Raw genomic sequence first — 17,050 nt, 5'->3', positions numbered from 1 at the left:
ACTTTGAAAAAATTAGAGTGCTCAAAGCAAGCCTATGCTCTAAATATATTAGCATGGAATAACGTGATAGGACTCTGGTCCTATTGTGTCTTCGGGACCGGAGTAATGATTAATAGGGATAGTTGGGGGCATTCGTATTTCATTGTCATAGGTGAAATTCTTGGATTTATGAAAGACGAACTACTAGAAAGCATTTTCCAAGGATGTTTTCATTAATCAAGAACAAAAGTTGGGGGCTTGAAGACGATCAGATACCGTCCTAGTCTCAACCATAAATGATGCCGACTAGCGATTGGCAGATGTTACTTCGATGACTCTGCCAGAAACAAATGGTCAATATGGTAAGAGAGGATGAGGGATCATTATAGATGTCAACAATTGAGATTTAATGTCAATTATTAACATGTAATTAAATCATGTGGTAGATGGAAGTCTCCAGGATGGGATGGTCTTACGGTTGAATTAATTCTCGCATATTAGGGTATCCTCACTTTGCTACAAATGGTCAATTGTGCTTAGCAAACCAACAAATGCTAGATTCATGGAAGAAAAGACTTCTTAAGCTTCTTTCAAAAAAGGAGATATGTGAATCATTGGCTAACTGGAGACCTATCGCTCTTATGCCAATAATTTATAAGGTCATAACCAAAATGCATCAAAGGATATTTACATGATGGCCTTCATCTTGCGCAATATGGTTTTGTTCCTCGTAGGCATACCACTGATAATATTGCAAATGCCTATGTTGGGATAGAATATGCCAAATACATGGAGCAAGATGTGCTCTTGCTATAAGTTGATATTGCCAAAGCCTTTCACACAGTTCAATGGGATTTCATTTCACAAACCATGCAAGCTTTGGATTTTGGCACAAAAATGGAGCATGTTATTTACTGGTTATATACAATGACAGTAACGTTACCTGTATTTTGCCTGGGAAATTTCTGAAAGTTGGATTCTCCATTGTTCGGTTCGCCAAGGATGTCCACTTAGTGCGCTGATGTATGTGATAGCCACGTATGCAATCCTTTGACCTTATTATCTGTTTCAAGCCATTGCCGGTGAATAACGTGCAAGAGGTGAGGCAATGTAACTGTTGTGAGAGATCGGGGAAAGGCTAGTGAGGAATGTCAAACAACATGCATGCGTAAGAGTGCCAAAGTCAAATGTATGTGAGAGGAGAGGGGACTCATCTAATAGAGTTGAAGGAAACGAAGGATGCAAGAGAGAGAGGAAGAGAGCTGCAAAACATCAGAATAGAATGAGATTAGATGAACATACAAGGGAGAAGGTTTTGTCTAAGTCACAAAACCATATTATATCCACTAACTGTAGTTAGGGATCCTAACTATCATTAGTGGCAAAAACCTCTAATGAGGGAAAATTGCCCCTAACCCACTTATTGACCATACATTGGACACTGCCATGAATTATGGTGATGATTCCAACACCCCCCTATAGTGCCAATGTGATGATGTACAAAAAAAGATCAATCACCAAAAGGAGATAAGTTCAGGGCATTGTGAGATGCCTCAAACTTCTCACGTGGAAGTGCTTCAGTGAAGATGTCTGCAACATTGTCATATGTGGAGACATAGATCATACTGATCTTCCCTGCATGTAATCTCTCTAGCATAATGATAATGAACCTCAATGTGCTTCGTGCGAGCATGAAACACAGGATTCTTTTGCAACTGCTATAGCACTTTGACTATCCATGAGAATTGGAGAAGGACCCTCCAATGATAAATGAAGATCAGCAAATAAGCGGCGTAGCCACACACATTCAACTGTTGCTGTGAAAGCTTCCCTGTACTCAGCTTCACATGAGGAAGTAGCCTCAGTAGATTGTTTCTTAATTAGCCAAGAAATGCAAGCATGTCCAAAAAAGAAACAATTACCACTTGTGGACTGCCTAGTGTCATAATCTCTAGCCTAATCTAAGTCATTGTAAGCATGCATCTGCAAGTCACTCCCCCTAGGAAACATCAAGCCATAAGACTTTGTGCCTTGCAAGTAACCGGAGATGCATTTTATAGCCTACCAATGTGATGTCTTTGGGTTGTGCATATATTTGCTCACATGTGATACTGCAAACTGAATATCGAGCCATGTATTGCACAAATAAATGAGGCATCCTACAACCTGGCTGTAGAGTGTGACATCTACTGATTCACCTGCATCATACATAGTGAGCTTCAGCCCTTGCTCCATGGGAGTGGCTCTAGACTTGCAATCTTGCATATTGAACCAGTCCAAGAGCTTGTGCACATACTTGGATTGAGACATAATAATGCTACGTCTCTCTTGTATAACATGCCCAAATCTGACATGTCAAATGTAGCTTTCAATTCAGCCTTAAAATCTGTAATTTTTTCTTCGAGTGACCTTATGAACAGCATGTCATCTACATAAAGAATGATAAGCAAAATATCCCCCCATCCTTCTTGATGTAGAGGGTACTTTTAGCTGGACTATTATGAAGCCCCTTGCTAGTCAAAAAGGCATCAATCTTAGAGTACCATGCACGTGGGGCTTCTTTCAGCTCATACAGAGCTTTATTCAACTTGCAAACTTTATGTGCATTACCCAAAATTTCAAAGTTAAGAGGTTGCTTGACATAAACCTCTTCCAACAAGTCTCCATTAAAAAAGGTTGTTTTTATGTCGAGCTGATGAACATTCCAATTAAAATGTGCAACCATAGCAATCATTGATCTGATAGTGGTCATCCTAAAAGTAGGAGCAAATGTCTCCTCATAATCGATGCCCTTCTTCTGAGCATAGCCTTTTGCAACTAGCTGTGCCTTGTACCTATCAATGGACCCATCTAACTTCCTTTTTACTTTGAAAACCCATCTGGTACCTATGGCATTCTTTCCTGGTGCAAATCCACAAGATTCCATGTCTGATGTTTCTTAGTAGACTGCAACCCATCTTGCATGGCATGCATCCAACCACATGCACCTGTAGCGTCCCGATCCCCACGGTCATGCCCCTGATGGCAAACACACCCGTGTCGCTCTCGACCCCCAACGTGCCCCCCCGACTCCCCGTGCACTCGAGCCGTCCTATTCCCCATCGTGCCACTGACCCCCCGATCACCTGCAATGTCTCGATGCCATGCGCACTTGCAGCGTCCTGACCCCCACGGTCATGCCCTTGATGCCATGCGCACCTGCAGCAACGTCTCGACCCCCTGTTGCAGTCTCGATGTGACATCCCGTGCACCCGTAGCATCCCATCCCCCGTGATGCCATCGATGCCCCACGCACTTGTAGTGTCCTGGCCCCTGAGCACCCCCGTCACCCCGATGCCTTACGCACCCGAATGCCACCATGCCCCCGTCCCAGGATGGCACCTCAGAGCCACCTGTTGGAAAAAGGGTGTCTTGTGCAAATGATTCTTCTTATTCAGCTTGTGGTATTGGTGAGATTGTACTTACAGCCACATATGGCACAAATTTTAGAATTCATGATGTGCTTTATGTACCTGAAATCAAGGAGAATTTACTTTCAGTGTCCTCTCTCAATAAAAGAGGATTTCACGTTGTCTTTAAAGATGACAAGTGTGTAGTTCGAGATCGAGAAGATGATTATGCTTTGAGACCTATTTGGCACGTTGTTTTGTGGTCTTTTTCAACTTGATGTTTTTTAGAAAAGATTAGATAATGCACTTGCAGTTTCTACTAGCATTGTTGCTATGTAGAATGCAGAGTTATGGCATGCCAGATATGGACATATGAGCTTTGGCATCTTGATGACAATTCAAAAACACTCTATGGTTGATGCTTTGCTTCCCTTGGAGTCACCTCCCCCTCATGCTTGCGAAGGGTGCATACTTGGGAAGATGCACATATTTCCCTTCAAAAAGGATGGTGCAGTAAGACCTATTCGGAAATTACAGCTCATTCATAGTGACCTCTATAGTCCCATGAGGACTCCTACATTGGGTCGATTATGTCACATTTATTGATGACTACTCAAATACACTTGGGTCTATGGTTTAAAGAAAAAATCAGATGTGTTTAAGCATTTTCGACACTTTGTGGTAAAGGTTGAGAATGAAACAGGACTCAAGATGCAAACTCTATGCACAGATAGAGGGGGGAGTATATGTCACATGAAAAGGCATCACACATCAGCTTACAATGAGACTCATCCCTCAACAAAATGGAAAAGTTGAGTGGAAGAACATAACTCTTATGGAGATGGATAGATGTATGCTCAATTGCCTCATAGGTTTTGGCTTGAGGGTCTCATGTGTGCTATGTTTTGAATCGTGCTCCCACTAAGGCTTTGAAAACAGAGACTCCTTATGAAGTTTGGCATGGGAGAAAGCCTTCAGTGGAACTTTTTCTTGTCTTTGGATGTGTTTCATATGCCTATATGCTTGTTGAGTTTGGACATAAGCTGTCAGACAAGGCACTTAAATGTATCTTTGTTGGGTATAGTGTAGAGAGCAAAGGTTACCATCTCTACAATCTTGCTTCATGCAAGATTTTTGCCATCAGAGATGTAATCTTTTCAAAAAATTCAGCACATACACAAGTTGAATTTCAAGGAGAGTAGACTTGATGCTCCTTGCTTGGCAGAACTTGTAGTGCAGCAAGGTACGAAGGGGGGGCTCTTTCTATTGAATCAGGTTATGTAGGTACTCTTCTTGATGAGGACGAGGCTGATACTTTTGAAGAGGCCAAGGACAATGGGTGATCGGGTGACGTTGCGTGTAGCATCGGGACGTTGCATGACGAGGCCCTTGGTGATGCATGCGCGTGGGTATCAGGGTGTGCACGACAGGAGGGCATCGGCCAGGCATACTGGGTGAGGTCAGCGGTCAAGGATACCAAGGCGTGGCATGACCGCTAACCTCGAGGGCAAAAAGGGCCTACTAACAACCTAAGGGAGCAAGAATGTCTATGCCAGAGGGACTGAGGGAAACACGAGAAGGTCAAGGAGTTGGTTGTCAAGCAAACACACAAAGAGCAGCTAAGCCGCTATGCAGAGAAAGGCAACCATACATATAAATAACAGAATGGCACCGGCTAAAAATGTATATAACAAGGAAAGGCACCACTTACCATGCAGACCTGCGAAACCGGTTGAAACCCTGCCATTAGGGGAGAATTGGGGTCTCAAAAGGGCCTCATAAGGAATGGATTAGGGAATTCTTAATGGGCTAATGCAAGGGGCTTGGAGGGTCCCAAAGAGGCCTAACCAGCCCAACCTAGGTGGGTTAAGCCCACATTTGAGCCCAGTTCTCCCCCCATCAATGAGAGGAGGGGGCCACTTTTTGAAATTTGAATTTCAAATTTCAAATCTCCCTCCCTCCCTCTCCCTCCCTCCCTCTCTCTCCCTCCCCCTCCTCCCTCCCTCCCTCCCTCCCCCTCACTCCCTCCTCCTCCCTCTCCCTCTCCCTCCCTCCCTCTCCCTCTTCTGCTCCCCTCCTTCGTCTTGCTCATCCTCCTCCCTCCTCCCTCTCCCCTCCTCCTCCTCCTTCTGCCTCCTCCTCCCTCCTTCCTCTCCCCTCCTTCTCCAACCGCCCTACTCCCTGTTAGATATGCTCAATGCCCCACCCTCATGGTAACCACCAGTGGTCCAAGGTGCTCAAGTTGTAAGGCCCCCATATGAGGAGAAGCCATGTGTTAGCCCGATCTTGACTTGCATGTCACATAAGGTCTATCAATGAGACGATTGATGGTAAAAAGGTGATTGTGTGGGAGGCCCTTACTCTTGCTAGGGCCTGGGGACCAACTGACCCCCAGCTGGGGGGGTCCCAGGGGGGCCAGCGGCCCCCTTGTTGGAGTTTCAGGGGTGAGAGCTCCCAAGGTGACAGTATAGGGAATATTCCTTAAATATTCCATGGACGACTAGTCGGTTTCATCAACTAGGTTGACTAGTCGACTCCACCGACTAGGTGGATTGGTCGGTTCCACCGACTACGTTGATCTGACTACTGCCCTCATAGATATAAAGAGGCGACCTCCCCAGTCCATTGTATCAGGTCAGTTTAGATCAGATTAGATCTTCCAACTAGTAGCTCTTCACCTAGTATCTGTCTAGATTGCCATCTAAGCTCCACTGTGGGAGCGCACGGGTGGACGGAGCCATCATCTGTGCTACATCAGTATTGAAGGAAAATTTTGTTCTCTAGTTTACTGTGTACTCTCTATTCTTTGTTCAGTTTCTCTTCCGTTGCGTCGTGTAATTTAACACTCCCTCTCCTCTGCTCCTCCCTCTTGCAACAGCTCTCCCCTCCTCCTCCCTCCTGTAGCATCTCTCCCCTCCTCCTCCCTTTTGCAGTAGCTCCTTCCCTCCCTTCTACACCAGTCGCCCTACTCTCCTCCTCCTCCTCTTGCCCTGACCTGCTTCTCCTCCTCCATATTCCTTGCTACTCTCTCCCTCTCACTGCTCCATCTTTGCTAGCTCTCCCCTACATTTTAGCCTGCATCACTAATACCTCTCTTTGAGTACTCATGGCACGATTCAAGGACATATCCAACAAGTGTGGGGGTTAAAGTTCACTGTGCCTTTACCTCGGTTATGTACAATACTCAAACACATATATAAATGAATGAAAAAGAAGATTAGGGTGTTCTGCACCCACCAAAACTTGTGTGGCTCTCTGTTTCTCTCTCTCCCTCTTCCATTCTTGCTTCCGTTGAGAGCATTCTCAACTAGTATCAGAGCCCAAGTGATCTAGCTGAGCGTACGTGAATGCTTGAAGCTCAGTAGCTCTGTGGGAGGAAGGAGAAGCTCTGTGGGAAGCTTTGTGGGTGACTTTACTTGCATCCGAGTGTGTAGAGACCTTGGAGGAACCTTTGGAAAAGTCACTTTGGTTTTGCGAAGTGGTTTTGAGAGCTTGTTAAGTGTATTCAAAGAAAAAGTCGTTTTTTGAGCTTTTTCCTATTCTGTTCGATGAGAGAGACTCCGTATTGACTTGTAGAGGCAACTATTACTTGCTTTTGGTATCCACTTCACTTCAAGAGCTTGGAAACACCTTCATTCTTGAATCTAGGTCATTTCATTGGATTTCTGACTCACTGTGTCAGTTTCTGCGTTTTTTTACCTGGGTGTTGGAACTCAAGTTTGGAGCAACCATTTGCAGATCTGTCAGTTCCAGTGGACTCAGGAGGTCCTAAAACTTCTATGTTGCTCATCATTTGCACTCCCGTGGAGTTTACAAATAGCTTTGTTTCCAAAAATGTTTTTCAGTCCATGTGTTGGACCCAGTGATTGAGACCACGGTTTCCAAAACCGTCTATCTCATTGCGTTCCGGACACCCAAAAACCCTTACATGTCAGTTCTTACACAATTCGGTGGAGGATTTTCAGAGTTATAGATCTCTGTGTATTCGATTTCGTCTCTCTATTATGCATTTTTCATTCTAAGGTTTTGAAACCTTAGATTTATGCCACATGGCAGTGGATAAGTGTTGACTCCCATTTCTCACTCATCGGTTGGGATTTTGGAGTTTCGGCAGAAGAGCGATATTTGCAGATTTTCTTGTTGAGTCCGATTATGTAATGGTGCCCATGTTTTGAGGCATCTCAGGTTCTATTTTCAGTAGCGATCATTACCGTGGGACTACGATTTCTTGAGCATACCTTATGCAGGTCACTCTGGTTGCAGTTTGAGTAGTGTGCGGCATCATCTGAAGTGGTAAGAAACTCTGTAGATAAACTAGACATGAAGAGAATGTCATTGTCACTATCGTGTGTGACTGCATTGATCTCCTCGATCTTCACTTTTCCTTTGTCCTCCCTTGGACTCTCTTCCTTTTGATTTGCACCCTAATTTGCATTCTTTTTCTTATCCTTTTACTCTCTTTTCAACTTGTAGTAATCCTTTCTCATATGGCCCTTCTTGCCACAGTGGTAACACTCAATGTTCCGTGCCCTGGATTTGCTACGAAACTTCCCTCTTTCTTGGGACTTCCCCCTGAACTGTGATCTGCCCCTTTGCACATTTAAGGTTGCATCTTGCTTGTTGTCATCCATAGACTTTCGTCTAATCTCCTTGGCCAACAAGCTACCCACAACATCATCAAATTTCAGTACTCCACTAGCTGTAGAGTTACTGACAGCTGTATGGAAGGTATCCCATGAGGATGGCAATGAACATAAGAGAAATATTGCCTTAGTCTCCGTAGAAAAATTCATCTTCTGAGCCTAAAGCTGGTTGAAAATAATATTGAATTCATTCAAGTGAGAAGCAATGGAGACCCCTTCCTTCATCTGCAGCTCAAACAACCTCTTCATGAGGTAAACTTTATTAGAGGTAGTTTCCTTTTCATAAGTGGCACACAATTTCTTCCATAAATCTTCCGTAGTCTACTCATTTACTATTGTGAAATAAACTGACTCTGCAAGATAAAGTCTAATAGTAGATTTTGCTAATGCATCCAACTCATTCCAATCATCCTCAGACATATTTGTAGGCTTAGCTTCAATCCCTGCCAAGGGTTTAATCTGCTTCTTTTGAATAAGCACATCCCTTATTTGTTCTTTCCACAAAGAAAAGTTTGTCCCATCAAACTTTTTAATGCTAAAAAACTCCTTTTCAGACATGGAAGAGGATGCCATGATGCAAATGAAGCAAAAATCCCAAATGCTAGTGCCTACAAGAGAGAATCACACCAAATATTAGGTGCACCCAAATGTGTATGCCACAATAGAGTGAAATATCACCAAAACTCATGTCTCAAAGCATCTGACTCATGTGCATATACTATGCATCCATATGAGCAAATTTGGCCCAAAAGAAAATGCCAACTGTAATGGCAATCCAAAATGCCAATAAGTGCCAAATGACTCAAGCATAAACACCATCCACTGGCATATGCATTAATAATATCTCATCCAAGAGAGCATAGCACTATCAGTGCATCACCTGCAATGTGTCAAAGCTGTCCCTCAGCATAAAATAGCATCCATGTGCAAAGCGTCCCATAAAAATAGCATCCCACAAGGCAATTTGGGCCTATCAGTGCATCCAATAAGGACCGCAATGCATCCAAATGGCCTATAAATCATCCACTGCAACCCAATGCACACCACAAATGTCCACTTCACTTCAAAAACTTAGAGGTGACCCTATGTGCATGTGCTGCTACCATCATGGTGTCCATGAAAAACTCTATAAGCCACTCTTTAGCAACTTCTTGGAGAGCAAGTAGTGTAGTCCTTTGCCATCTAAAGTCCACATGCCAGTTCATGCATATTAAGCATCAAATTAGTAAATAACATTTGCTTCTATAATTACTCTTTCTTTAAAAAGGATTGGAAAAAGAGCAAAATTACTAAATTGCCCTTCAACTTATCTTAACCACTAAGCAATTTTCATAGTTGAAACGTGAAAAATAAACTGCTGCATGATAAGGGACAGCATGGAAAATTGCAAAAAAAACTGAGTACATCTTGAGGTAGCAATAGTTGCCTCTATAAGTCAATACAGAGTCTCTGTCATCGAACGAAACAGGGAAAAGCTCAAAAAATGACTTTTTCTTTGAAAACACTTAACAAGCTCTCAAAACCACTTCGCAAAACCAAAGTGACTTTTCCAAAGGTTCCTCCAAGGTCTCTACACACTTAGATGCAAGTAAAGTCACCCTCAAAGCTTCCCACAGAGCTTCTCCTTCCTCCCATAGAGCTGCTGAGCTTCAAGCATTCACGCACACTCAGCTAGATCACTCAGGCTCTGATACCAGTTGAGAGTGCTCTCAACGGAAGCAAGAACAGAAGAGGGAGAGAGAGAAACAGAGAGCCACACAAGTTTTGGTGGGTGCAGAACCACCCTAATCTTCTTTTTCATTCATTTATATATGTGTTTAAGTATTGTACATAACCGGGGTAAAGGCACAGTGACCTTTAACCCCCACAGTTATGCCTCCCCAAACTCTCACCTCCTTTAGGAAAGCCTTAGATTAATTTTGTAATAACACTATTGTGGATAAAGCAAATAACATTGCACACAAACGAGAACTAAATGGAATGTTTAGTTTTAAAGGGAAATTTTTGATTTATCAAATTTGAAAACCTATTGCACAGTATCATTATGGGAAAAAAAGCATGCCAAAAAGAGGCCTAAATTTAGGAGGAATTTTCCTTGCAAATTCAAAAGTTGTCAATATTTATGTAATCCTAAAGAGTTAACAATTTTATGGTACAATGATATTCTCAAAAAGATGCGATTTTTGGTATAGCTACACAACCAAAACGTGTACATGCACACTTCCACTCTACAAGTGCATCTCCTCTATATCAGCACCTATAGTTTCATCATTATCAAGGTCATTGTCACGATGATTCAAAGTGGATGATGCATCCTCCTCAGCATTATCAACAAGGACATTCCCTTTGTCCCTATCAAGACCTAATGCTCTTCCATTTCCAACTGTCTGAGTCTCAAGGAGGATCTAACAAGATGTGTGACATAGGCTAGAGCCCTCTCAAAGAGCAAAGAGGATGTCTATTGTCTAACTTCCTTAGACTCCATCATTTGTAAGTTGAAAATCATAAACAAGTATGTCTACTTCTTCAACATTAAGAACACCCAAACATGGTTGGTTTTTGTTCCCCCTTCTTGCCTGTTTCCTTTTTGGACATGCAACCAATTCAGGAACATATTTCCCTTTCAATGGATTAGTGTACATACTCCTACACTATTGCACAACAAAGGAAGTCACCTGGCCTTACATGGGATTTTGAAATTTTGCCACTTTTGCAATTCAAAATGACGTCTGATAGGGTCCTCTTAAGCAAGAGTTGCAATCATGGATCCAAAATTCAAATCTTGTATGGAATCTATCCACATTTCACTAAGCTCTTCTCATCTTTGGCGAGATCTTCGTGCACCAAGGAACATCTCTCATGCAAGTACGTTGATTAAAGCTTCTACCTCAAGTCAACATAGACTCTGAGGTTGTAAAGGCTAGCCTGAAGGAGGAGAAGACAATGGCCATTGGTCCAATGCATGATTGGGTGTAGCCATTTTTTGTGAAGTTCAGGGAATGTGTTGCATATGGCTAACTTGCTTGATTCGTAACTTATGAATTTCTCAATGGAATTTGACAAACTTGGTCTCTAAACTAATCTACACATTCTAAACTTGAATTTGAGATCAAAAAATTACACAATTGACATCTTAAATGAGATTATTTTAAACTAATGCAAATGCTATAATGCTTATGAAACATGTAGCTTGGATTGTATAGGATATCCATAAAATTTTAAAAACATCAAATGCTATAATGCCTATGAAGCATGTAGCTTGGATTGTATTGGATATCCATAAAATTTTAAAAACATCAAATGCTATAAAATTTTAAAAAATGCTATAATGCCTATGAAGCATGTAGCTTGGATTGTATAGGATATCCAAAAAAATTTAAAAACATCAAATAATTGTCCTACACATATATGGAAGCAATTGTTTATTTCAAAGTGCACTACTTGAGCTTCTCATGAACCAAAGGAGGCAATTAATTGAGAACCTCTGCTATAGTTTAGGGGGCCTCCAATACTATGATGCAATTGTGTTCATACCATTGAGGGAAAGCTCAATAACTTATTTCCATTTGGTTGGAAAGGCAAAATTTTGGAAAAAATTACTCCAAACTTATGGAGCTAATAGATGGTTGTCTTAATATTGCGTGAAATTTGTATCTTAGTTCAGCCATAAATAGATACACTAGAAAAAACTTTGAGATGCTCTTTGACTAAATCCCATATTATTTATCATTTTGCAATGGTTTATTTTTTCAGCCATTTTGGGCTTCCTTGGGGGGCAAAAGTTGGTGACATGTATAGCCGAAGGTGGCAAAACAATACCACTAGTTTTTCCTAAAATTTGACAACTCCCACTTTTACATTCACAATATTTTCTAAATTTACTTCTCCCACACAGGTGTCCTGCCTTGTCACCCTGTCACCTGAGCATTCTCCCACAATTTGAATTCTCCCAGAATCCTCGGCTTCTTCCCCTCCCTGCTTTGTTTTGAAAATGGTTTTCCTATGCTCCTTAGGGGAATTTTCTCCCTGTTTTCCCCCATGGCTCTCTCTTCTCCTCAGGCTCTCTTGGAAGTTGGAATGTGCACAATTTTTTATTCCTATCACAAAGCTTTTAGGCAAGTCCTTGTTTCTCTTCACAATCTAGATCGTTTAATTATAGAAATTGTTTCTTATTTCTTCATTCACTTTCTTTATTTAAAATAAGGAACCACATGGTGTGATGCAATTTGTCATGGGTTACAAGAGAAGTAGACATAGGCTATGGAAATTTGATATACCTGATCAAGGTACAAGGAGGAGGTTAAAGGCCATGGAAACTGGTGATATAATATCCAGACAGCAATGGAACACACATTTGCAACAAATGCAGGGGAGAGACAGCCAATATAAATGCCTCCTTGTTGAGTAGCTAGCCTCAGAGGTAGTAGATGCACCTATTTGTGTAGTGAGCTGCGGTTTTGAGGCAACAACATCGGGTCATTTGGGGGACTAATAGGCTTGTGTCCTCAGAAGCTTTACCCTGCACCTTAATAATATAAAAGGGGTGCATAGTTTAGATCAACGAGCTGCAAAGAAGAAGTAAGGAAGCCATTGCTATAGTGACATTCTTTTGACAATAGCATGACAGTTTCTCAAAACAAGAAGATTGTTATGACCCCTAATACAAAATGGTCAAGCCAAAGCTAAAAAATGAATTCTTCCTAAGGTGCTCATATTCAATAACAAAAACAATAATGGATAGAACTATTGATTGCAGAAGCCCTTTTGGTGAAATAGCTTTCAAGGTTAGAATAAGCGTTCTATACTACTATCCAAAGTATTATTGTCCATGGATACGTAGCCTTTTGTATGATTGTCCAAAATAAAAGGAGATTCTAAACTCATCGGTCATCTTCTAGCATAGTTGACTTCGGTGAATGAAATAGATAAAAAATAGCATGGTCACAAAATGCAATCCAACACAAATTAAAAAGCTTAGACTTCATCAAAATGTATGATTGTACTATTATTCTACCCATATACCCATAGATAAAATAAGAACAAGGACAAAATTTGGACATGTGGTAGCTTGGAGAGATGAGCTTAGGATACGTTGCCATTTGCCACCCTTGGACTCTTGGACTACTATCACTAGCTCTTGGATTACCACCCTTGGACTCTTGGACCATTAGGGACTCATGAACTACCACAAGCTCTTGGGCTACCACCCTTTGGACTCTTAAACTATCATGGGCTCTAGGACTACCACCCTTGCACTTAGAATACCACTGGCTCTTAGACCACCACCCTTCAATTGTTAAGCTCATGGTCTTTGACTTTTAAATTACCATAGGCTTGTACTCATAGACTATCATGGGCTCTTAGACAACTACCCTAAGCCCTTGAACTTTTGGACTACCATCAGCTTATGGACTCTTGGACTACCAATGGCCACTTATACACACTTACACACCGCACATATACACATGCAACACACATAGACACATGTATACATGCACACAAAACACACACCTACATGCTCATGCATAGACATATGGAAACATACATGCACATATATACACACCACACATACTAGTACACATATGAATGCATACATATAGGGATGGGGTGTGCACACATACACACAAGCACACATATAGGGATGGGGTGTGTAGACATACACACATATGCACACAAGCACAAACATACACATGCACATGTGTACACACAACACGCAGAGGTAGGTGGTGTAGACACTTTGTGGATTATTTATGCAAGGAAGAAACCCCTCTGATCCAAGAATTTGAAAAACCAAAACGTAGTAGGGTACCATCCAAGAAACCCAATCCACTATACTATACACTTTCTCAAATCCTAAGTATAGAATGGCCAAACCATCATCACCATGCATAGCCTACTCTGAGGCCTCCTAAATATCTTATGTAGACATCTTTTATCCATGTATATTCAAAAGGCTCATTAGGCCTTTAGTATTGCATGTCCATATGCCTTGCTAATCATGGAGAACCCCTACTTTAGAACTATTGGCTCCAATCTTAAATCTCTCATTTTTTGATTTACTTAAAGTGTGCTCTTAGTCGATGTTGAGAGGAGACTCATCATATTTCAAGACTAAAGGATTCATATGAACAAAACCATTATGCATGGTATTCTTAACAAGGCTCCTAAGGTGGCTCTAAGGTCTAGTGGAAGAAACAAGATGTGTTGTAGGGTTGAGTTCATAAGAAATGGTAGAGTGTAGTTCAAGAGATGTAGAAATGATAAGCAACAAGGTAACATGATGTTTTCATGGAAAATTATGCTCTAAAAAAAAGGAGTGCAAAATAGAACCTTTTCAAAATTCAATACTCATTTTCCTTTGTGAGTAGGAGGGGAAAGGATTGCCATGTAGGAGGCCACTACTCCTTAAGCACCAATTGATGGGAGTCATGTGGACACAAAGCACATGGAGGCTTTCTAGCTCCTAAGTGCATGAATGCCAAAGGAGGTGGTTGATGACTTGAACATTAGCCCACAGCTGGATGCTAATTTGACTAAAATTTGATCAATGACCTCGTACTAATTTGCTCATTGGTTTATTGGCATCCATTGGCCTGATGAAATCAACTTTCTTTAATTATCACCTTACTCATAGGTAAGGGCATACTCTCTGGGGTTCACCTAACATATATGTAAGTTACCACGTGTGTTCAAATGAAGGGGTTTTTAATTTAATAAAAATATTTTAGGAAAGGGGTTTTTAAAATACGCTTTGAACGCATGTTATGCATAGGGTTTCTTGGTAGGTGCATCCCCCGAGGGCATACTATGTTCGATGTGATGTGGACCCCTAAACAACTGGGAGACATGAATTTTGGAGAGAGCAGGAGAGGATGACACCTCTTGCTTTGTGCATGTTCAGCTTAGAAATCCACTTGAGCAGCCTACCTCGATCTTGAGGACATTCCAAAATGCATGTGATGAAACCCTAACAATATCATACATCCATTTCACCTGTGCATGTGGCCGGGCTCTAATTAAAATCATTTAATGTTGGAGTGCTTCGCATTTTGAGGAGGAGGAGCTGCTGCTGCTGCTGTTGCTGTTGCTGTTGCCATGGCCACCCCCCAATCTCACGATTTGAAGCGTCCCAGAGACTCTGCTCCTCCTGCTGCTCATGCTCATGGAGCTCAGCCCGCACCTCATGACGACGATATCGGCCTTGACTTGTCCAGGTTCTCTTCCTCTCTGGCTAATTTACCCGATTCCGCTTTTCTCATCCACATCCCGGCTTTTCATCATGCATTTCGTCTTGGTGGTGCATTTCCCTTTCGTGATTCTGCTACCTGTTAATCTCCACATCTGGCGGCTTCATCCTTTAAGAGTATGCATTTCGCCTACCCAATCGCTTTGAAGAATTTTGCTACGTTGAAGCCTGGTCATTCATTTACATCCTGTTCTTCATGATGCTCTAGCAGCGACATCAAAGGTATTATTGCAGCTCTTCAGCAGGTGCGCCAGAAGGCTCAAAAGGACGGGCAGAAGAAGAACGAGGAGGTCATTCAAAGGTAGTGTACGTCAATAGTGTTCTGGAACCATTGTATGGCTGAAATGAAGTAGTAACATCTTTTTCGTGTGAAACTTTTGCTCTACTTCTCCGCAGGCTTGCAGCGGAAATCAAATCCAAAACTGATGGGACCACACAGAAAATTGAGAAGGAGTGGTGAGTGGACTTTAGAACGTAGCTTCGGAAGGTGTTTGGACATATCAACTCTCGCATTGAACGAGGCGTTATATCTCTCTTGGTCATGCAGGCAGAACCTCGTCAAAGCAGTGACAAAGCTTTGCAAAGAAGTAAGCAATGTGCGACGGGGCGTGCGTTCTACGCTATGAAGTTTAATAATTTGAAAGCGTTCATTCTTCCTATGTTTTTCGCAGTATGAGTCTGCTTTACAAAACGAATTTGCAAAGTATCAGTCAGCAAGAGAGAGGTTCGCCAAGGAAAAGGCTTCATATATGCAGACCTACGAAGGTAGACAATAGGTCTCAATCTCTATCTTAGGGAGTGACAACCCGCCTTATGTCGCTGAATCCGGAAATTGTCTTTTAATGTAGATATCTTCGCCAAGTTTGGAGACGAAAAGGACAAATTGAACGCTCGATTCGAACAGCAAAGTCGAGATCTCGTTTCATCTGCCTTTGTCTACAAATATATTTGCAAACTCTAAATTTCATCAGATTTTTGCTGCATGACGTGATTGACTGTGATAATGACTGCAAACGACAGGAAAGAAAGATAAAGGTGCTCTTGCAGATCTTCAGAAATCATGCGGGGATCAGATTGCTGCTGCGGAAGAGTTATTGAAAAAGAACAAGCAGGTAATCTTAAGCAAAATCGTATTGTAAGTCTCTGCTGCGGCTTCTACACGGAAGGTGCTGCGCTTGCTTATATCTTTGCCCTCTTTTCAACTGATGGGGTTTCTCTTTGTTAACCGATAGGAGGATAAATCTTTCAGCATCTTGCGAAAGTCACTAGGTTCTTTTCTAGACAGCAATTCGGACGATGATCTTGACGATTGAAAAGCTCCAGCTGATACCCCCTCAAGCTTGATTTACTCCCGAACAATTAAACTTTGCAACTTATGCTACCAATGTTGACAGTTCTCATTTTGAGTGCCTGCAAATCTGCTGTGATTCTCCCGAGTATCAGACTCGTGCATTGCTTCTTGTCTAAAAATTCTAGGATTCCTGAACTTTCCTGCGAGCTATCAACTCTTCTCGTTGTCCTGTTTCGTCTCATAATGTACACCCCTTGCAACGGTTGTTAAATACGATGCCATTACCCTCAAGGCGGGAAAAACTATGATATATTTCTCGAATTGTTCGGCAAACCCGCCTTCTCATGGCTGTTTGGCCTCACACAATAGCATCTACCCTTTTGGTTTTTCTCGTTAAATCTTCATTTATCTAAGGTATCCTCCAAAGTGGATAATGTTTGAGTACATAGATACATTATTGATGCAATGATAAGCATGTTCACATGATGCAAACAAGGCAACG

At 41.9% G+C, this 17,050-nt stretch overlaps 1 protein-coding gene across 1 annotated transcript; it reads left to right on the top strand.

Annotated features, from left to right (window-relative positions):
- The first annotated feature begins 15,090 nt into the window (after window positions 1–15,090).
- On the top strand, window positions 15,091–16,791 carry LOC147906316 (DNA ligase-like protein). Its single transcript, XM_087384215.1, has 8 exons — window positions 15,091–15,225; window positions 15,469–15,558; window positions 15,654–15,713; window positions 15,805–15,844; window positions 15,929–16,022; window positions 16,106–16,165; window positions 16,278–16,369; window positions 16,490–16,791. Exons 1-8 carry the CDS (start codon window positions 15,107–15,109, stop codon window positions 16,568–16,570), a joined length of 636 nt encoding a protein of 211 aa, XP_087240341.1. The 5' UTR covers window positions 15,091–15,106; the 3' UTR covers window positions 16,571–16,791.
- The last annotated feature ends 259 nt before the right edge of the window (window positions 16,792–17,050 follow it).

Source organism: Dipteris shenzhenensis, chromosome 1, assembly GCF_047967505.1.
Source record: "Dipteris shenzhenensis isolate YYH24624 ecotype China chromosome 1, Dip_SZ_1.0, whole genome shotgun sequence".
In the NCBI taxonomy this organism is placed as follows: Eukaryota; Viridiplantae; Streptophyta; class Polypodiopsida; order Gleicheniales; family Dipteridaceae; genus Dipteris; species Dipteris shenzhenensis.
This window is presented reverse-complemented; position numbering and strand designations above follow the sequence as displayed.